Below are 22,062 nucleotides of genomic sequence, written 5' to 3' on the forward strand. Positions count from 1 at the left end.
AAAATGACACAACATCAATCTAAAGCAAAAGCATAGTGGTCATCTTCGTAGACTTGCTGCCATCCGTTTTTGAAACTCAAAATCAGATTAGCAGGGAAAAGAAAACACAGCAGATTTGTATAATATTATAGATAAATCATTTCTTAAACCAGTCAGTTGCTGCCTTTAGCAGATAGTGAATTTGTCTTCCTATTATATCAGGTGTCTTGGACTAGCTGTAAATGAACCAATGCAGAAATGATTGCACAAGTAGGGAAACTGGTATGAGTGTATCAGCATGGCAGTGTATTGAATAATTAGCCCCTCTTACTGGCAGTGAGAGCACAAGAACAGTGTTGCACTGACATGATGTTCTTGCTTTCTGACCTGAAATACATGGAGAATTTCTGCATTGTTCACTGCAGATGTACCTCCTGGGTAATTCAGTCTGATGGATTTTGGAGTGTGCTAGTTGCTGTGTATTACTGTAAAAATCATTGAGTCAGGGAGTTTGAGGAAAAGCTGAAACATCAGAAGAGCTTCCAACTCTTTTCTTGAACAAAAAACTAAGAAAAGCAAATAAGGAATACTGTGTCAGAACATTTGTTGTCTTTTGAGGTTGTTTTATTTGATTCATTGAATAGGGTGAGGTATTGTGTATGATTCAAGAAAACAGAAGGAGGCTACTTCCCCCGTAACCCCAAAAGGGTCACTGTTTCATGGTTGAGATTTCTGGAGCAAGTCTGCTTCAAAGTTGCTTAAGAAAACTTACAGACTTAAACCTTGGTAAATGCAACTGTTCTGGTGTATGTGACCGGGTAATGTTCATAAATATTTATATCAAAAACTTCAGAGCATTCTGGTTGTGATGCCTTCAGGCAGTTGAAAAATATCCTTTTGAATGTTCACAAGCAGTATTTGTTTGTTCTGTATCATCTTAGTTTAAGAAGTTGCTTGAGCTGAGCATGTGCCTGTCTCATCTGAGTGCTTTTCTTAGGCATCGTCTTCAATGTTGTTTAAGCAGACATGACTGTGATGTGGAACTGAGGTCCATCACATTTGACCCATGTGACAATAACTACCCCAACTACTTACAATAATGAACAAAAACTAGGAAAGGCCTTTCATCATATTAAATAAAGGGGAAGACTTTGAAAAAGCTCTTTTAATTCTCAGAAGCACATTTTGTTTCAGCAGTTCTAGCTTGAGGTTTTGGATGTTTATTTCAGAAGTGACCTTTGTTGTCTTTCCTATTATTCAGTGTTCTTAACAGAGGACAAAGCCAATTCTGTGTTAAAAAGATACCCGAGAGCCAACACATTCTTGGAAGAATTAAAGCAAGGTGACATAGAACATGAATGCAGAGAAGAAATCTGTAGCTATGAAGAAGCAAGAGAAGCATTTGAAAATGAGGAAAAAACGGTAAGTTTTGGTGTATATGTAAAGATGGCTGATGTGTGTTGGCACTCAATGGGTGTGCTGAATGCTTGTGTGTTTTCCAACATTGGATTTGCCGGTTTCTTTAAGCAAATAAGGTGTATGGTGGAAATTGATAGTCTGCACAACAGTAACTTTTGCATCCTTTGTCTCAAACTGAATTTGAAGGGGGTAGAAGTTTCAAAGATAATTATGCTTATAAGTATTGTGAAATAGACAGCTGGGAAGAAAAAGAACGTAAATTAATACCACCACTTAAGTAAAGGCAGGCAAATCTGTCATTGTTTGGCAGCACTGTTTACCCAAATAGCCTATGTACTGGTTATCCTACTATCACACACTTAAGTTTGACTTGGGTATCATAAATGCAGTTTTTTGTCTTGGAAAAAAGGGGACAAGGGGTAATGAGTTAAAACTTACACAGTGTAAGTTTAGATTGGATATAAGGAAGAAGTTCTTTACTGTAAGGGTGGTGAGGCACTGGAATGGGTTGCCCAGGGAGGTAGTGAATGCTCCACCCCGGTGATGTTCAAGGGCAGGTTGGATGAAGCCTTGGGTGACATGGTTTAGTGTGAGGTGTCCCTGCCCATGGCAGGGGTGTTGGAACTGGGTTATCTGAAGGTCCTTTCCAACCCTAACTATTCTACGAAATCATGGGATTGAGACTGTTATGGGGAATATATAGTAGCAGAGGGTATAAGTCTTCGTTTAACTCACTCCTGGAATAACTTGTTTATTAACTGTGTCCATGTGAAATGAGTGAGCAATTCAAAAAGCTGTCTGTTTAAAATATGCCTTCAAATCCCAGGTGCTGGTGTAGCAGGCCAAAGGGTTTAATGCCCAGACTGTTAATAGTTTAAAATAAGGAAAGTCTAGTTGTCTTTTTCAAACTAAAATCTGCAAACCCCCATAGGGTATTGTTATACAGCAGGGTTCTAAAATATGGAAAGAACAATAATGTATGTTATGCAAGGGCAGTGATGCATTGACTTGATGGGAATGAAGCAGATACTGCCCACACAAAATCGTTGCATAAGTCTGATGGCTTCTCTAATTAATAGAAACTTGTGGGCCAATGGCTCTGCAGGCAATAGCTGCACATCATACCCAACATATCTTTTATTACTTCCCAACATATAAAACAAGCTCACAGGGTTTTGACAGTGGCAGCTGACCTATTTCATGCAATACAGTCAAGAATGTTTATTATTATTATTCAAGACAGACATGGATGAAATTAGGCTGAATTTGATGATAAATGTGAACTGAAAAACAGGTGCTAGAAAATGTGACTCAGAACAGCAAACAACTACCTTCAGCAAATGCTTTTATCCCTTGTGTCTTTTTGCAAGGCAGTGGGTTAATGGGCAGTGGCACAGGGAGCATTGCCGATTTCTTCCAGAATTTACACAGGTGATGCATTCCACTCTTTAGTGACTTGGCTCTATATCAGATAACAGCAGTGTGTAAAGGCATCCTGAAAGCGTTAAGTTCTTGGCATCCTTTTGCTGGAGATCATAGCAGCGGTGTTGGATAAGGCTGGAATGAGAATTTGTTAAAATTAAGTAGTAGGACTTGGAGTGTCTCTTCAGAGCTACTTCTTTCTGAAACTTTCAAGTGCATGCACACACATGTTTTACCTCCCAAACTTGGCTTGCTGTGGCCATTCCTAATGATAGCTCATTATGTAATTAAGAATGGTGTATACATGACACAACTTGTGCAAAACTCTAACACAATATCACTTCTGGTGAAGTAGCACAAGAAGTTCAAGTCCCTGAACGAAATCGTATAACTCAAACATACTGCTTCCTCACTTCAGCTTCTTTTCTGCTATTTAGGAACATTTTGTGTTTTGGTAGTTAACATTTCCCTTTCAGAGGTATTTGGGAAATAGTAAAATAGAAACAGTTACATTTCCATCCTTGCTGCAACCTTTGTGTCACAGTGGAGAAACGGCTTCCAATGAGGTCCTGAACTTTTACCATTTCTAGTACTGTATCCTTTTTGCCTAGCTGCCTTATTCTGTTGTTGGTAGCTTTCTAATGGGCCAGGCTCTGCTAATGTGCAGTTGTGCCTGACCAGCCTTGCTTACTCAAGTCTTTATTTAGTCCATTGTTCTCCAGCTGTATCCATCCTTACAGCCACTTAGGTAAGACTTAACTTCTGTGTCCCAGAGGAAGGAAATGGATGCAGTAGACTAGCATCACGGCACAGTATGTTCAGAGTGACAGATGCAGCGATTTCATAGTATAGGTAGACTGGAATTCAAATAGGGTCTGTAGCTCATGGTAACTGTTTTGTGACATCTCTCTCTTTGTATTTTTTATCTTGTCCACTTGGTTCTTGGCTTTTCTGCAGTCTTCTGGGGACATGTGCAACATACAGATGCATAATATTGAAATAATACCAAGCAGTTCCCTCAAGTTATTTTTGTCGCGTGAGTTTTTCCTGGAAGTTAGCATGATGTATGTTAAGTGTACGTGCATAGCTGTAACGGAAATACTGAATATTTTTAACGTTATGTAGGCTTGGGGATTTTGATAGGTTCAGAATTATTATTTAAAATGATAAAGGGATTATAAAGATAATACAATTATATTAGTAAGACTAGAGCCAACAGGGAAGAATTTGCAGGGCTTTGTGGATAAAACAGAGTATGAAAATCAGTGCTGACAAATGTAGTACATGTGCAGGAAAAGGGAACATTCATTGTACATATGAATGGCTCTGACCTTGGGGACAGGATCTGAATTTGAATGTATGAAGACTTGTATTTAATGTTTAGCAGTCAGACAAAACCAAAACATAATAAATACTTGAGTACTAGGAATATGAAGAAAGTGATGAAAATGGAGAACATAGGTACGTCATTGCACAACTGCATCTTGAATGTGCTAAATACAGCTCTGACCTTCCTATCTCCTAGAAATCAAATCAGTAGCTGAGGAAGGAGCAGAGAGACAGGTGTGACAGTTGACCCAAGATATGAAAAGACTTCTGTAACAATAATAGATATTGAAAGAGTTAAATGAGGGAATATGTGAAGAAGTCTGTGACAAGCATGAAGATCGAACTGAGGTCAGTCACTTGCCATCCTTCTGACAGGAGAGCTAAGAGAGCCTTAAAGGAAAGTGGAAGGTGCACGTTCAAAGCAAATTGAAGTGTCTCTTCTCACCACAGTTAATTGAGCTGTGGACTGCCTTGCCACAGGATGTCTTGGATTCTGCAAGCTTGTATAGGTTCAGAGAACAATGATATAAATGAATGGAAGATAAATCAATCTGGAATCATTGAATAAGAGGGGTCAGCTTTGGCTAATGGAAGTTCTTCAAGTACGGATATTTGAAGCTGGGAGAGTAGTGCTGTCTGCTTTATTTGAACTCTTCTTCCAGGAATCTCTAATGATTGTTTTTAGAGAGAAGGTAACAGATTAGGTGAACCCTGGGTCTGATCGAGTAAAGCTGTTTATTTGTAGTACCTGTAGCCTGCAGGCAGCACTGTATGTGATCACTGGTCAGTTGTTAGAGGTTGCTGGGGGACTCAAAGATTCATTCAAAGGTTTCTGTGCAAAGTATCTGAGTATGATTGAAGCACTGATACTAATTTTATTTACATTAATTATTTTTCTAAAATTATACTGCATGAAGACTTGAAAAGTTAGAAATCACAGATCTTCATTTGTGTTTAAAATTTACCACAAATTTTAAGTATTACAGAAAATTTCAAGGTTATAGCTCTATTCTAGCAAAACAAACCACTAAAAAGCGTAGCGGGCAACTCAGAATTTGTCAGCACCAGATCTGTGATCAGTAAGACTGCTAACATAAGTCTTGTGTAGTTATGGGTGCTGGAAAAATACCCAGAAGAGAAGAGGTGAATCTTTTGCTGCTCCCTGGAATTGAGGGCAGAACAGAAGAAAACAGTGTAGCAGGTATGCTTACTTCCCACTATTGCCTTGTTCACATCCTCTGCCTAATGAATACCAAGCAGTCTCCTGTCTGACATATTATTAGTCTACCTTTAAAACAAATCAGACAATTGACCAAGAATCATTTGAGGTTGCCGATGCTGTCAAATATAGTAAAGGCCTCAGCTGAAATTCTCAGCAGGGTGCGGATCTCTTAACTTTCATGTGGATTCTTTATTTGAATCATCATTCAGATCCAGTCGACTGGTGCTCTGCTCTGAGAAGTATTTGAAATAAAATGGAAACAAAATTCTGGCAAATTGGCTGCAAGTGTCTTTGTGTGGGATACCCTTGAGAATTCCTTTTGATTTATTTCCAACTGGATTTGCCAAAGCAGTAAGGGATGTTGAGAAAAGTGGTTCTCAGGAATAAATGTTAGATGTTTTTGAAGTTCATTGTAGTTATATGATTCTGGCCTGTTTATCTTAGTTTTTCAGCCTTTTAAGGCATATATGCCTGCTATTCCCACCTGTACAGCATCCTAGGGTAAATGGTTATTGGAGTATTCTTTACATAAAACAAGAGGTAATAATTTTGTCAAGTAGTAGTAGTCCTTTTTGTTGGTGGTTTAAGAGACCAGCAACTGTGGAAGGGATGTTTGTGCTGTGAGTTCTCCAACTTTTAGATTAATCTAAATTTCTATGTGAGTTGTACAGCTGCTTCCAAAGTTTTCAGTACTTCCCCCCTCTTGTTTTTTTCCATAGCAGTTTGTACAAATGCTCACACTGTGCACATTCATCCAAGTTCTCTGCGGTTTTATTGGGCTGTGATTCAACTTTGACCAGGTAGCTTTTCCTCTTCCTGTGCTTTCACTTCACAGTGCAGTGTAGCTGTGTGGTGATGGAGCAGAGGGGGAGCTGCTTGGCAGCTGTTCAACTCCAACCAGAAGTATTAGTTTCCTAAAGTTCCTGTCAGTTCTGTCACTCTGGAACTAACAGTATTTATGCTTCTCTGAGATCTGCCTTGCAAAAAGTTCAAGCTAGAAACCTGAGGTCTGGTACACCTAACAAGATTTTGTTTGGTGGGATTTTGTGGGTGGGTGGTTTTTTTTGTTGTTTTTTACTTTCCCAAAGAGGAATATTTAAAGAGAGGGTTTTTTTGTTTTTTTTTGTTTGTTTGTTTGTTTTCCTAGTGTCAAAACAAGTATTTGTTTCTTGGTATTTTTCACCTGTGTGCAGAAATTTCTTACTTTGTCTCTGTAAGATAGCCTTAGATCTAAGGCACTGTAATTTTTGACAGGAGCATATGTGTCTAAACTGTTGGAATTTCTTTTGCTTTGCATGTAAATAAAAATGGACAGTAAACTATTTTCATCCTTAAAGCAGTTTAAACTCATATCTTAAGCTCTTTATGCACCTGTCTTGTCACACTATCAACCTGAACATCCCTCACAACCACACACCCTATTTTGAACTAATTGTCACTCTGGGAAAATAGCTTTTCTACTGCTTTGCCATGTTGTAGAGTGACAAGGAGAGATGCTGTTATTCCAGCTTTCTGAAGAGGGTACAGAGACATCTTCCCCAGTAGTTAGAGCTGAGCTAGGAGTAACATGGAAACAATAGTAAAATACAAGTCACAACTTACTACCCTTCCGTCAGAGAAGGTGTATTTCCTCTGCAGTCTGCAACACAAATTATATTGCTAGGGTAAAGTTTGATTTCTTCTTTTTCATCAAAACTACCTTTTTCCTCCGCAATCTTTAAAATGATATGTTCTTGCACACTATACTTAATGACTTCTAGTAAATCTTTGCAACTTTGCCCTCAAAACCAAACACTGTACCATTTTATGCTTTGCTGCTGTTGAGGCAGCAGAACAGTGAAGTGGGAAGCTTGGTTCCAGTACAGACAGCAGGATTTAATAATCCTAATGAATCCTTTTATGCTTTTTTAGTCAACAATATATTCATTACTTATTCTGCTAAAGAATCTAGTTAGTCATATGCAAACCGGATGGAAAGATGATAATAGGTAACAACTGTCTGGTGATCAGGTGGGGAGACATAAGGTGTTGCATTTTGTTGTTTTTTGTCATGCAGAGATCTCAAAATACCTCAGCTGAGCAGCTAATGCAAGTTTTTAATGTTACTTCCCCCCACTCAAATTTGTTTTTTCTGAAGTGCGCACAGTTAATGTTTCTCACTGTGGAACAATGCATCAAGGAAGGCCTTTGTAAATGAGTATCTATGGATGTTAATTCATCTTCCCAGACTTGCTTACTTTGTTTGAAGTTGGTGCTACTTAGCTTAAGGTTACTTGGGTTTGCATCAGAGGATCAGAGGGGCACTGTGACAACCTGTTGTGATGTCAAGCCTTGGAGTATAGGAAAAATACCTGATCCTGGATTGCTGTAGGAATTAAGATTTTTTTTTATTATTATTCCTTTTATTTAAAGTTGCACTGACTGTTGGTATAAGAACAACTGAATTTGGTTTAAAAATGTACAGGATAGCCAGCTATTCCATATACATGGCATTGTTCTTAACCTTAGTGAATTCTGATGAAGCATTATGAGCATGCATTTTGCCTATGGGGTCCTGGTCCTTTGCACAAGGCAAGCTTAGCTCCCACACCACAGGGGTCATGCTGCTTCTGGACTCAGGCTGCCTCTGAGATCAGTTTGATGGCACTATCCGTCTAATGCTAATTGTGGCAGCAGTCATGAACTAGAAAATTTAATGGATCTGATTTGTCTGTGCACAAAGCCAATCAGACTGCAACCTGAGTGCATCACTTGCTGATAACCGAGTACTGACAATATCGATTTTACCTGGTGACTATTTTATAAATACCTGCATGTGAGTATGTGTGCTATCACTTAAAATGGATGCTGGCATGAGTATGAATGAGTCAGGCCTCTGCATTTTAAAAGAAAATAATTCAGTTTCTGGCATGGATTTAAGGGTTGTGGGGCTTTTTTTTTAATTTATTTTTGATTTTTTTATTTTTATACATGACTGTAAAAATGGAAGTGCTGCTTAGTAGGAGAGATCTTAAATTACAGGTGAGGATTACTACTTTTTGAGGCATGGTATGCTTTTTGTACTATTTTTTTCATAGCATTCACTGCAGAGAAAATTGGATGGCAGTGTGGTCTTTGTGTTCCTGCTTGTGCATATTAATATAGCAAAAAGTACTGTCAAGTACTGGTGTTCATCTTTATTTTCACTTGGTCATATTTTCTTTCTTTCACATTCTGTTCCATTTATCTGTAGCTGTGTTGTCAAAATTTCCAGAACATAATAAGCTGTGTAATATTCTCATAGTGGTGGAGCTATTTTTAACTATAAATAGAGGATCTGAATCAACTCAAAATAAGCTGACAATTGCTTTATGAGCCAGAGGGTGAGGGAAGTCTAAATTACGAGATGACAATATAACATAGTTGTGCTTTGCCAAAATGGTATGTCATTCTGAAAGAGTATTTCCCTGTGAAACTGTATTAGTATATTACTACAAATTTAAAACAACAAAGTACTATTTTTTATCTTGAGGGATACTGAAAATTTGTAATCCACCAGATGGCTGATGTGCATGCTGTGATTAGATATTGTTGTTGTTGTTGTTATCCTAGTCCTGTCTGAGCTGTGTGTTTTTAAATATTAAATGTGGACACAGGAATCTTAAAAGCAGTGAGGAATTGGTTTAAAAAAAAAAAAACAAAATTCTTTTGTATCGCTAATCACATCAGAAGAAAATTTGAAAGTTTATTGTGTGTGCTTATCCATACCAGTTCTTAGTTTAATCATCAGTATTTTAAATGCCTTTTGTTTTCTCGTTCATTTGAAGCAACTTGATTACAGTTATTGTTTTTTAACTGTCCTGTACTTTCTGACTTATCCTGTCTTGTTCTTCTAGAAGGAGTTCTGGAAAGGCTACAAAAACGAACTTCAGGGAGAAAGTAACACAGGACATACCTGGTATTCATTTTACCTTGCATTTCCATTAATCATTGGCCTTTTCATTATCCTCATTGTCATTTTTGTCATATGGAGGTGCCTGTTTAAAAAGAAAATGCGTAGACAGTCGGTGTACATGCCTAGGGGAGCCCACGAAGCAATGGGTGATGGTGCTGTGGCTGATGGCAGAGGTCCTCTTCCGCCGCCTCTCAGCATTGTTCATTCCCCGCAGGAGGAAATGTATGAAGTCAGTGGGCTCTCTCCAGGAGATCTGAGCTATACGGATGGATGTTCAGACTCAATATCCACAAGGCTCTCAAACTGTGATCCTCCTCCTTCATATGAGGAAGCCACTGGTGAAATCACTATGAGAAGAAGTGAAACTGAACAACATATAGATCCCCCCCCAAATTATGAAGACATTGTGAATTGTAATTCAGCCGGTGCAATTGCACTATCTCCTATTGTCACCAGTACTAAGTAAAGCAAGAAGAACGCTACGGACTTTTTAAAAATTACTAATCATTTTTTAGCACTTTATCTTGGCTTATTATGTGTTTCTGTAATTTAATGGTCATGTATGATGAACTTCACTTTGTGTTTAGGTCCACTTTTCTTTGGGTTTGGGATTTTTTTCCCTTTTGGCGGGTCTTAAAAATTAAGGACTCTGTATTGAGCGTGTAGTGCAGATACAAATGTGGTGCTCTGTCATATTTCTCAAAAGCAGCTCTGATGAGGATGGCACTTACTTTAGTCCACATTCCCCACAAGATTTATGGAATCTCCCTTTCCTTTCTTACTGCAGGATGTCAGAATTGCGTGAAATAGGGAATCCTTAAGCAGCATTTTAGACAGCTATTTACACTAAACGGGACTGATTTTGCAGTATTGCCTTTTGTCCAGTTGGTTCCTTTTTCTCACTTGGATTTTTGTTACAGTTTGCACCCTATCATGGGCCTTTGGAAAGATGACAGCAGTAAGCCTTTGTTTTCAAACCAGTATCTCATTAAGAGCATGCTGGTGTAATAGCAATAATTTCAGAGTCCTAGCACAAGAGGTGTATTCTAAAGTTTTTGCTATTACAACTTAAAATTCTGTAAATGTTTAGAAGCTAACAATCCAAGACACTGCTTAGTGAATTTAATACTTTTGTCCATGCTCTGACTTTCCTCTCTGTTTTCCTATGTTTTTACTTGTGTATTGTAGAGGTGAGGAGTGTGTGTATGTTAAGTTTAGAACTTGAAAGTTCATGCAACAATAAATAATGAAATACTGAAATACGTGAGTGGATAAAATCCTGATAGTAGTCTTCCTACCATAGTCTTCAGTGGGACCTGGATATTATCCATAAACTCAGAAACTCGTAGATATTACGTTCCTTCTAAAAGGGGGAAAAAAGGAAAAACATTCAGTGTATGTGTGTGACTTTTTTTTCTCCCCCCAGATGTGAAATAAAAACCTCTTCCTCAAATCCTGATACTCTTGCCTTTTGCATACTTACATGTGGCATGTGTGCACCTTACCTTGGTTGCTATGGAAATCCTTTGCAGACAGCGTAACCATTTTTTCAACAACAAATATATATATTGCTTATCAATTCCAACAAGGTGCTTCTGTTGCAAGAGTTAACTATAAGGAAATACCACTACTTAAATTTTTCATTGTTTCTAAGAACAGCGTAGTGCTTTGATTGATGACATGAACTCCGAAAACGCACTCCCTTCTCAGTGTACACAAGCCTTTTTTTCCACAGCTCTGAGGTTACAGGTGCTCATCAGAGTTGCTGGGAAGCATGTTAGTCGAGCCTGGCTCCAGAAGTTACTGCCTGACTCATTCCAGCTTTGAGCATGGGGCCCACCTGATAAGGCAGAACCAGGAGGACCCATGGTGTGTATTTTTAAGAACACAATGTAGACATAGCCCCAAGTGTTAGTCTGGAGTGACTTTTTGAGGCTGAAGACAAGTGGATTTCTGTCAGACTTGATGCAAGTTAGAATGGAGGTTTGTACAGAATTTCAACCACCTGATTTAGATACTGATGATAGTTAAGGTGGTACAAGCTGTAGTGTGGCAATTTTTTTTCCCATCTTGATTTAAAAGTTCATTGCTTGGTTTAGCTTCTGAATACTCATTTCAGTTGTTTTTTTTTCCCATGCCAATGTAGCTGGCATTAGCTTTAGTACTGTTCTGTGTTCTACTAATGAATTATCACCAACTGAAATGTATGAGACTTGAAGGTCTACTGTGTTGACTTTCCTACAGCAGAAGCCCAAACTGCATCTTGTTCAAAAGACCCCAGATGAAAGGCCGGTGCCATCCATTTGAAATTGCTGTTATTGTCCAAGATGTATGCTGGTGTCTTCTGTCTCATGGGGGCTTGGTCCATCTTCCCTAAGAAATTTTACAGAAAGCTGCTGAAAAGAAATGTATGGTTATAGATGGGTGTGTATATGCACAATTCTGTAAGAATCTGATGTGATGTATTGACAAATGAAGTAAGGATTTTATGATTAATTTTAGTTCTCAATTTTGATGAAGAGTAGATTGCCTACTGTGGACATTCAGTGGCTAAGATGAACTCCAGGCCAAACCATTGTCAAAAACTTAACCTATATTTCTTTTATATGATAGTTATTGGGCAGATAAGTGCGATGTTTTGGACACTTGCAGTAAGAATTGGCTGGGTCTTAATTTTGGACTTTCTGACCTTTTCTTTTGAAGTGGTTTTAGCTCTTGTGTGTCCTGAATTGCCACTTGTAGAAGTTAAAGCTCCTTTTATACTGAGCAACAGTTAATATACTGCTTTAAGCAGATGTTACCAAAACAGTGCCTCATCTCAACATGCAGGAACCACCTCAAAAAGAGCTGGTATTTCAATGTCCATGCCATATTGGCATCTCCTGTGCCTACCAGCACAGCTAGTAGTTTTACCAGTTTGGATATAGACTTTCCTGTAGGAAATGCATGGAGATTGCCCATTTCAGATTAGGTTATTCAGCAGACATCATTGTCCCCTGAACATGGGCAATCTAGTTTAGAGATGAGCTGGCTTTGCTTTCTCTTCTGTTTTAATTACTGTGTATTCCACTGCCACTTTTAAATGGTTTTATGTTTCTGGGTCCGAAGTCGAACATGTTGTTTTTATGTGCAGTGCAATAATGATGCTCATCCTTCAAAAAAAGCCACAACCAAATATCTAAAGTGATCTACAAGTGTAATTTATTAGGTTATGCCTTTTCCATGTACATGAGCATGAAAGCCATTGTGGGCTATAAGCTTATGTGTTGGTGAATAGATTTCATAATTAAACAAAACTTGTGTAGGACGGCTATCCAAATATATTTTCTCTAAGACGTGAACAGCTTTCTCCATGTTGGAATAATGTCAAACTACAAATTGTTTTGTTCTTATTTATGAAATGTGGGAAAATAGCTTAGTGTTGCACCTGGCTTTTCTAATCTGATTGAAAAATAAAACTTCATTTGTACTGGGTATTTATACAGCTTTTTTTTTTTTTTTTCTTTCCAGATCACTTTGGTCTTTTACCTATCCTGTAATTGCACTGTCATGCGATAAATATTAGAAATGTATAGTGTACCTCTCTAAAGGTCTTGCAAATCTCAGTGCAGTACTGTCTTGACTGATATGAATTGTCATGGACACTGCCTTTCCCACTTCTGAATATAACCTTGAATTTCATCTTGTATTGGGACTGAGATGATTTATCTACTAAAACTAACTTAAATATGTGTCACTGTTTCAAGAAATGATTTAATTATTCATTTAAATGATATTTAGAATTAGTAAAAGTTGTTCTGTCTTCACTGGATGTAAATAACCTCTGATTACAGTATTGCATCCTTTAAAGGGGTTTGGTTTACATTAAATTATCCTATAGAAACATTTTTGCCTATGTTTATAGAAAAATTTTTGTAACATTTGTTTTTCAATATACTAAATAAAATTTTTTAAGATGCTGCATTCAAAATGAGTTCTACACAACTGCAGTGAGAATTTACTTTGTGTATTTAAGTGGTGTTCTCTTCATTTCCATTGTTGTATGCACTTAATCAGTTGCATTGAATCAGTTGTTTTGATAACTTAAAATACAGTTTTGTTTGCAAAGACTTGATATTCTTTCAAAAATCAGGCTCAGTTTTAATCAGATTTGTGAATTTATTGATTTACCTTTTTTTTTAAAAAAAAGGCACTTGTAGCCATAACTCAGTAACAGTTACAGGCAGGCAGAAAGCAGAAACTATTCTCTGTTACAAGGTGAAACAGTACATTGTAGCAAAAAATGTTTAGATCAGAGGTCTTGATTTCAAAGTTGGCTTCAGCCCTTTGAAAGAAACAGATTCCCAAGCTGGTGCAAAATTTTGCAATGATGCATTAATAGTGAACAAAAGGAAAAAAACCCAAAAGACTAAACAAAGAAAAAAGCAACCTTGCATAATGATTCCTGCTGAAAACTAAACATCTCCATTCCATTCAAGACAAACTTTGTGTCATCCTTTCTTGCTCAGCTGCTGGTAAATAGGATAATACATCCCTGGTACTTTTCAGTAGTTTACCGCATGACTGGAGTCTGTTGCGGGCATTAGTGAAGCCCAATGGAAGGTAGGTAGCTTAGAGTGTATTGAACACGAGTGCAGTTTTGTACTGGTCCTAACAAAAGTGCAAAAAAGAGTCACTAAACAAAGCGTGTGGGACTTCCCAAGCCATCATGTGCATAGTGGGTCAGCTTTTATTTGCATAGCTCAGAACACTGCTCCATGTTGGGTTAAGTGGCATTTGCTGTGTGCATACCCCTTCAGGGGTCAGCTTTTATTGCATAGCTCAGAACATGGCCCCATGTTGGGTTAAGTGGCATTTGCTGTGTGCATACCCGTTCAGTGTCCTGGCTATGTATCCATCAGCACTAGCTAACATGTTTGCACATGGTTCAGTGCATGATTGGGTCTGCATGCCTGATGTCTAGCTATTGAAATGTGGCAGATATAATGTTAATCTGGTATCATGAACCTTGGTATCTATAAAAAATCATCACACCAGGTTACTAGTGATGGATGTTCATTATTTATTGTTTTGTGAACACTGTTCTCTGCTGTTCTAAATCACACTGATGGATTACTTTTCATCTTCTGCATAGTGTGAACTTTTTGTAGTGCTACTTGCTGGGTTTTTTTAAAGAGAAGCAAAAACATGTTCAGCTGAAAGCAGTGAGGTAACATCTGTGCTGTTTCATTGCTTGCTGCACACACATTTGATTGATTTGCTACAGGGTAATTGAACTTTGAGTTTTGCCAGAAAGTTGAACTATGCTTTGCTTCTGCAGTGGGGTCTCAGTAATTGTATTTTTCACTTGGCAGTGAGTTATTGAATGCCAAGTAACAAGTCAATGCAAGAAAGACCTTGCCTGTATTTTCTTGATTGTATCAATTATGCAGCATTTGCTTTCCATTTAGCTCTCTTCAGTGGTACTTGCTCTAATAGGACCTGTGTTGTCTTTCCCTGTCCTGTCTCACTATATCATACAATAAAATCACACTGAGTGCTGTGCAGTTTTCCCATCTTACAAACAACAAAGTCTAAGAATCCAAACAAAACACTTCAGTGTGACCTGCCCTTTCCTTCTCCATTTGGATGCTTTTTTTCCTTCCTGCTCTAAGCTCCCCAGCTAACCCCGGGAGCCACACAGGTACATACAATCAGAAATTTCCGTATACCTAACAACATAATCTCTGCATAAGGAGTAACCTTTACCAAGACTGTTTCCCTGGCCTTTCCCATGGTGAGGGATATGTTTTCCCATTGAACAGACCCTGGACCAATTCTATAGATCAGAGGTTCCTAGTTTGATTTTTCTGTATTATCTTACTTGACTGTTACTGCTGGCAGTAACAGCACCCCTTTTTTGCTGTGTACAAGGACTTGTGTTGTTTATGACTGCATATTGCAAGGTCTATGTATCTAAAGACCTTGGGACCCAAGCTTGCTTACTTTTCTTCCTTGTCCCCTTCCTGTGCTGACTTGCTCATACTCCATGCTGTATTTCAGTATTAATCAAACATAGCTCAGGGGCTGAATGCAGGCATTTGGGGTCAGACACGGGCATCACTGCTGTGAGCCATGGTGAGGCAGAGGGCACTCTTACCACCTCTGGCCTTTTCACTTCCAGACAATGCAGCCACTACACATGCATCATTTCCAAGATTAAAACCACTGCAGCCAGTGTTTCTTGCCAAGATTTTCTTTGAAAAGTGATACTGTCAGAGACAAGCAAGGACAATACGACCAGCTCAGATATTTTTCCCTGTCTTGCCACAAGTCATTTATTTCCATTTACTATTAAAATTGTTCTTAGTTTTTATTTTTTCCTTTTGTATTGTCTGGGTTTTGGTTCTATTGTAACCGCAGGTTTACAAAACCATAGGGTTTTCATTACAGGTAGATGAAGGTAAAATATATTTGCCCTCTGAAACAAAACCCCATGGATGAGAATTGATCAGACTAGATTTTTTGTGTACCCGCCTCACCAGGGTTTTAAATAAAACCAAAGGGTTCCACACCAATGTCTGCCTTTTATATTGTTTCCCATTTATATCTCAGTGTCCCCTTTTCACATTGCGTTCTTGTGGCCTCGCATTTCTGAACATGAGGTTCGTGTCTCTGAATGTACTTCTTCTATCCAACAGCCATGTGAAATTGTGGTTTGGATCAGTTCCGACTCACCTACAACTTCAAGAGTGCTCATAAAAGTGTAATAAATGCTGGGCACCCTCACTCATCCATTTGCTAGTAGTGTAGGCAGCAGTAAATCCTCTGTGAATGCACCTGACAAAGGGAGAAGATTGAAGGTAAATGTCAACTTTAAATTAAAACAGCTTCCTTCCACACAAAAATCAAACAAAAGAACTGACCCCAAACTTAAGCCTGACTGCTGCCCTGGGCAGTTGGGCTGCATTGCAGAGAGTTTGGCACAGGACCAGTGATCTGCAGCATAGCTGCCTGTGCTCTGTGGGCAGCAGCCCATCTGCCAGCATAGCAAGACTTGTGGGCTGGGAGAAGTCCCAGCATCCTGACAGCACAACCCTGTCAGTTGTATGCTGGGCTTCTGTGGGTTTTGCCCACAATAGACGTGTTGTAATGTTTTAGGTTCTGTTCGCATGTGGGTGTTCAAAATCTGAGGCACGGGGGCAGCCGAGAACAAAACATTGCTTTAACATCTACATGCCCACCATGGTCGCCAGGGACTGGCTCTGTTACACATTGACATAGTGTTAGTGCAGCCAGGCTCTGTCAGCTGTGCCAGGCATAATGACCCTGCACCCACAGAACAGCCTGCACTGTTATGTGGAGCCTCGGCTGGCAAGTACAGTCTGAAGGTGTACTTGGAGTAGAGTTCCTGGCTGCAGGGATTGATGTTAACATTTAGGTAACCTTTTACTCTCAGTCTGAGCTCCAGATATTTTTTTTTTATCAGTTTAATAATGTTTGCAACATGAAAGGTGTCTGCCATGTTTATTCAGGTACGTCCAGCAATGGTAAAAGGGTAGATGCTTTGGTTTTCTATTTCTAGGTGGTTTGTGTTTGTTTTTTTCTCTTAACTTGCTAACTTTTGCATTTTATTTAACAACAATGCTGAGTAATGGTACTTTCTTGTTCTGTTTCCCCCTACAATCTTCTATGTGCTTTTATATCAAAGTGCATAAAAGCTAAAATTTTTATTGGTCACATTCATTAGAGAAATGTAGGCTTGGAAATCATTTCTAATGTTGTATTCTCTTTGATTTTTTTTTTCAGCGTTATGAAGTGCTATTTGTTGCTCAGTTTTCTAACCTATTTGTGCTCCCTTTCCACACAGGCAGCTTGGCTCTGTGAAAATGCTGTCATCTCCCCCATTGGCAGGAGAAGTGTTCAGAAAAGGGTGTTCTGTCCCACACCATGCTTTCAAATTTCAGCACTAACTGTTGTATATCAGCACAACACTGACAGCTGGAAGGCTGTTTACAAAGTCAAGATACCAGTACCAGAATACTCAGTGGCTTGGGGCTGTCAGCAAACGCCCAGCCTATGAGGAAGGCTGGTTCTTGCCCTGGCCTTTCTATTCACCCACAGCCCTGGAGCAAGGATTTGGGTTTGGAGTTCCTCCATTGCAAGGACATTAGGCTGCTTTGCACACTAGGCTAGGCTAGCATCTTTCATCTTTTCTGACTTCAAAGTCCCTTGAAATTTCCTATAGTATATGCAGATTTCTGGGTGTAGTGAATTTAAACTACTTACCATAGACATAATTTACTTATTAGCTTCTTACAGGTTGTTGGAAAGCAGATCAGTATTTTTCTGTTAAGGATATCACAGGGTGTGGGTTTGAGCTGCTCCCCTTGTCTGGTTTTTGTTTTTTTGTAAACTGGTGACGCCAACCTTCCCTTTGTACTTTTTGGGTCACAAATTCCATCTGGAACCTGCAAAGCCCTTGCCAGTGCAGGTTTTGTTGCTTGTTTTTGTCAAAACTGGCCTCGTCCCAGGAGCACTTTTACCTTGCCTGAATTACTCCTCAATATAGAAGAGCTTATTAAAAACATTCCTGAGCAGCGCTAGTTGATGGTTGTATGATTGAGTACAGTGATGTCTCCTAGCAACTCGGCTGAGAAAAGATCATCCCACATTGCTCATTTGTCCAGAGCTTTCCAGATTGCTGTGTAAAAATATGTTTTTCTTCTTGAAGCTGACTAAACCATCTCTCTTCACCAGTACTCCCTGCACCAAGTTTTGCGCCATACCGGTAGAAAGGCTTCTCCAGGAGTGACATTAAATGTATAAGCCCCATTCTCTGGCTCCTATTTCAGGTGCAAGACCGACCAACATATCCAAAAAGCCCTACCAGGGGCATAGCTAAGTAGTGCTACCCCCCATCACCAAAACATTCACTTCCCTCTGGCCTGCCATATCCCAGCAGCTCTTCTGTGCCAGAGCTTGCAAAGAATAGAGAGCTGAGCAATTAATTTTGCTGTCAGACAGGTTTTCAGGGTCAGGTACAGCCTGTGGGCCTTTCATCTGGGCATCTCCTGTGTGCTGGTGATGATACAAATGATTGGCTGATTGTCAACATCAGTTCAGTTATCATAGAATACCAGTTGGAAGGGACCTCAAGTTCCAGCCTAATTTCTTTCTTTTAAAGAGATTGCTGTTGCTGATTATTGTGAACAAATACTTCTCTTTCACATGATTTCACAGGTGAGATGCTATCCCCCTTCTCCTCATGGCATTTCCCTCTGCTTTCTCAGATGGTCTCCTCAGGCTGCAATGACACTGTATGTCACCATCACAACTGTTGTCTGTATTGATCAGAGGCTGGCTAATGCTCAATGCAGACGTGATGGAGGCATTGCTGGTGAGTGTGATGGCAGAGATGCTGTTCTTTCCCCCTCCTAAAGAAGGGTGGTGCACATTGATGGAGAGCTCGTTGACAGAACATGCTAGAGCTCAGGCTGCTATAGTGCGTGCCTTACGATAGCAGCCACTCTCTAGCCTGCCAGCTGCATTTGACCATAAAGTAATGCCTCTGAGGAGAAGACACTGTCACTGCTTAGAGGCCTTTTACGCTTCAGCACCAGCCTATGGCAACATACTCTGCATGACCAAAGCTAATGTGGAAAGAACTGCTCAGCCATGAGTGAGACACTTAACTGCAGGGCTATGAGACCTGTGCTGACTGCCCATTGGCCTAGGGTAGCTGTTCTGCTTTACAAACCCCTAAGCTGCCATGGACCTCTCTATTTGAGAGATCACTTCTCTCCTTGTGCCATACTCCTGCAACTACAGGTAGCAACATCTTAGCTGCATTTGTGCTGCAAAGGAGTTTGGGTGAGCATCAAAAGCTTTTCAGGTCCATGGAGTTGCCTGCCTCGCTCTTACTCATGTGGCCTTAATTTTTATGTCCTGGGGTCATATTGTAAAAGCTGCATTTTATTTTACATGGCTTTGAAGGCAGCATAAATAAATTATGTGAGGGTATTTTGGGAATGTTCCTGCCATCACTGTCCAGTGCCTGATGCAAATTGTTTTCTTCACTTTGTTATTTAAACAGCTGGCAGGTGAGATAATGAATTTTAATAGGATGCAGCAGGGTTAGTTTTACAAATCTAATTATTGGAAGGGCACTCAGATATGTTAAAGGTCTCTCTTAATGCCAAATCTAAAGACAGTGAAACAAATAACAGTCTAGTCTTTTTCTTAATGTACATTAAAAAAAAAGAAAAGATGTCAGGTCAGTTGAAGCAATTGCACTACTAGTAGTGCAGGAGTGTTAGAAGCCCTCCAAACTGCTTGGTTTTGTTCATGTACATATATCTCTGATATCATTATAACTTTATTGTCTAAATTTGCATCAAATTAATGCACACTTCTCTGCTTTGACTTAGCCTGTCTTTGTGCTGCGATTGATATCTAGATAGCCAGGAAATCCACAACAAGATCATCGAAATGGAGATATTAGGCCAGTCACGCAGTACCAACCACCCCCAAGCGCAACTGGAGATACTGGTCTGCTAAACAGGATCGGCCAGTGCAGGCCAGTACGGGTGGTATCTGTGTGAAAGAGTCAACCTCCAGAGAGGGTTAGTTGGAGGCTCCTTAGAGTGCAGGGAAGCAGCAGGGAGGGAGGTGAGCAGGAATGCTGAGGTTATCCCAGGTACCTTGCAGTGGCTGTCGAGCCTGATAGGTGTTTTCATTCCTTGGGATTTTTTAAATCACCTCTCTGCTCCTTTGGTGGTATGTATAAGGTTATTTCTGCAGGGCAGGTAGATAAAGTGTCCCCTAATGGCAAGAGGTTTCCAAAATCTTTCTTGTAGAAGAAAATAATTTCTCTCATCATCATGTCTCCTTGTCATTTCCTCTTTATGGTTCTGTCTGTAACAACAGTGAAGTTTGGCCTGCCATAGTTCACCTTAAGGAAGCAAGAGTGGTTGAAAATCAATTTCTATGTAAGTTCATACACTCACATATCGAATCCACTCCGCCCTGGATATGAGGTTAGAGCAACAAGGTCCTGTACCTGACTCTGGCCTTACATGATTAAATGTGTGGAACGGTTGACTCTTGCTGTGATTGGAAAGCACTGGTCAAGAACTGTGGAGAGTTAAATCTTGCCATATTTCAGGTCTTTTCCCTTTAGTTATGTTCCTCTTGAACTGAACACTCTTCAGAAAACATCTTCACAGATTAGGCTTTCTTTTTTATTCTAGCCTATGCCAAGGCGAATTTATAACAAAAGTTTTCTTTCACTCATGTATAACCTTGAGAAAGATTTTTTCAGCTGTAGTTTGACTAATGTTACAAAGAGCAGTTGTGCAACTTTGTCTAATCTCATCATGTTGGAAAAGATGTATTAAGAAATAAAAAGATTAAAAATGCAGTGGTTGTGCACGAGTTCATTCTCGTTACATCATTCCAAGTAACCATTTCAAGCTTTTATCTGTTGTTGAGCTTTGTTTCTATCACTAATAAAACCACTATGAGACAAACAATGAAATATTGATTTAGTAACTTGAAACTTTTTAAACTGCCACTTTATTCAATGTATCCATAGGCAGCACAGCAGAATGAAAGTTTTATTGTAGACTGATTGAACCTATTGGTTTGAGCATGACACGATGAAATTGTAACATAGCAATAAAATTGCAGGGCACATTTATGCCATCTGTTTCATAGTAGAAAAACAAATAACATTCTGGTGATGCCCCCAAACAATATATCTGGATTTAGAAAAGAAAAATTATTGCAGCTTGTGATGTTAGGAACAGCCTAAGAGGCTGCACATCCTTCTTCCCCTGTTGTTACTCAGCAACAAAGTTCTCACAAGTGTTTCTTGTTTTAGCCATCCTTAGGTTTTATAGTCTGCCGGGTTAAGGGCTCAAAAAAAATCCATCTTTAAGTCCCAGAACGCTGATTCAGCAGATGATCATCACTTCCTATCTTATCTATTGCTTTTATCACCTTTTCAGTTTTGGGGTGGCCAGGAAGGAAGGTGGTGTGGTTGCATTGCTCCACAACCAGTCAGTGATAGGAAACAAAGGTAAAGGGTCACAGTCTATTAGCAGAAGGCAAGCATGAAAGAGTTTTGGTCAATCTTCCACCAAAACAATGTAAAATCTGTAACTTGTGTTATCAGGAAATGAGGGAACTAGATTACTGTAAATTATGTATGTGTAGAAAAGGTGTTTTCCTTGGGAAATCTGTGACGTAAGATGAAGGTTCTCTTATTCCAACCACTCATCAAGCATTTGGTATTGTGGCCCTTGTATTTTTAAATATCCTGTGACCTTAAAGAAGGGCCTATAAAATACTGTCCTTGCACCTACTGAAATCTGTAGATACAAAAAGCTATTAAGATGAGTAATAAATCCTTTTTTTAATGATTTTTGTTGCAAGGTTATAAATGTTACGGCATATCTACCTAATTAGACAAAAAAAGCATCTTTCTTCTTTGGTGTGCAAGATTTCTTGCAGGGAGTTTCTATGCAGTTTCTTAATGTTTTCTGTGTATCCCCTTTCCCACAGCAGTCCTCTGTATTGTACCTGGACAGCCTTCTGTAATGGTGTCTGTTCAAAGTCCATATATCGACACTTGGAGGAGGAAAAGGGATGACAAAAGATGTTAAGGCTGTTGAAGCATTAGTTTCTGGTCCAGCTGTGATTGCCTCCAGGCATCTGTGCGCACTCCCAGCAGCAAAACCCCTCTCTGATGTGTCCTCCTCAGTTCAGATACTCA

The 22,062-nt window shown here is 39.3% G+C and overlaps 1 protein-coding gene across 2 annotated transcripts in view; it reads left to right on the top strand.

Annotated features, from left to right (window-relative positions):
- PRRG1 (proline rich and Gla domain 1) overlaps positions 1-12,781 on the top strand; it is a 33,410-nt gene extending 20,629 nt beyond the window's left edge. The window contains exons 3-5 of one of the 2 annotated variants that reach the window (XM_031045063.2): positions 1,241-1,401; positions 9,247-9,308; positions 9,520-9,702. In XM_031045063.2, the coding sequence (XP_030900923.1) occupies positions 1,241-1,401; positions 9,247-9,308; positions 9,520-9,562 (266 nt within the window). In that variant the 3' untranslated portion in view covers positions 9,563-9,702. Of the gene's footprint in view, positions 1-1,240; positions 1,402-9,246 lie in introns of both variants that reach the window. The other variant, XM_031045062.2, reaches the window with a different exon arrangement.
- Positions 12,782-22,062: the final 9,281 nt, after the last annotated feature.

The sequence above is a fragment of the Melopsittacus undulatus genome, chromosome 2 (genome assembly GCF_012275295.1).
Source record: "Melopsittacus undulatus isolate bMelUnd1 chromosome 2, bMelUnd1.mat.Z, whole genome shotgun sequence".
Taxonomy (NCBI): domain Eukaryota; kingdom Metazoa; phylum Chordata; class Aves; order Psittaciformes; family Psittaculidae; genus Melopsittacus; species Melopsittacus undulatus.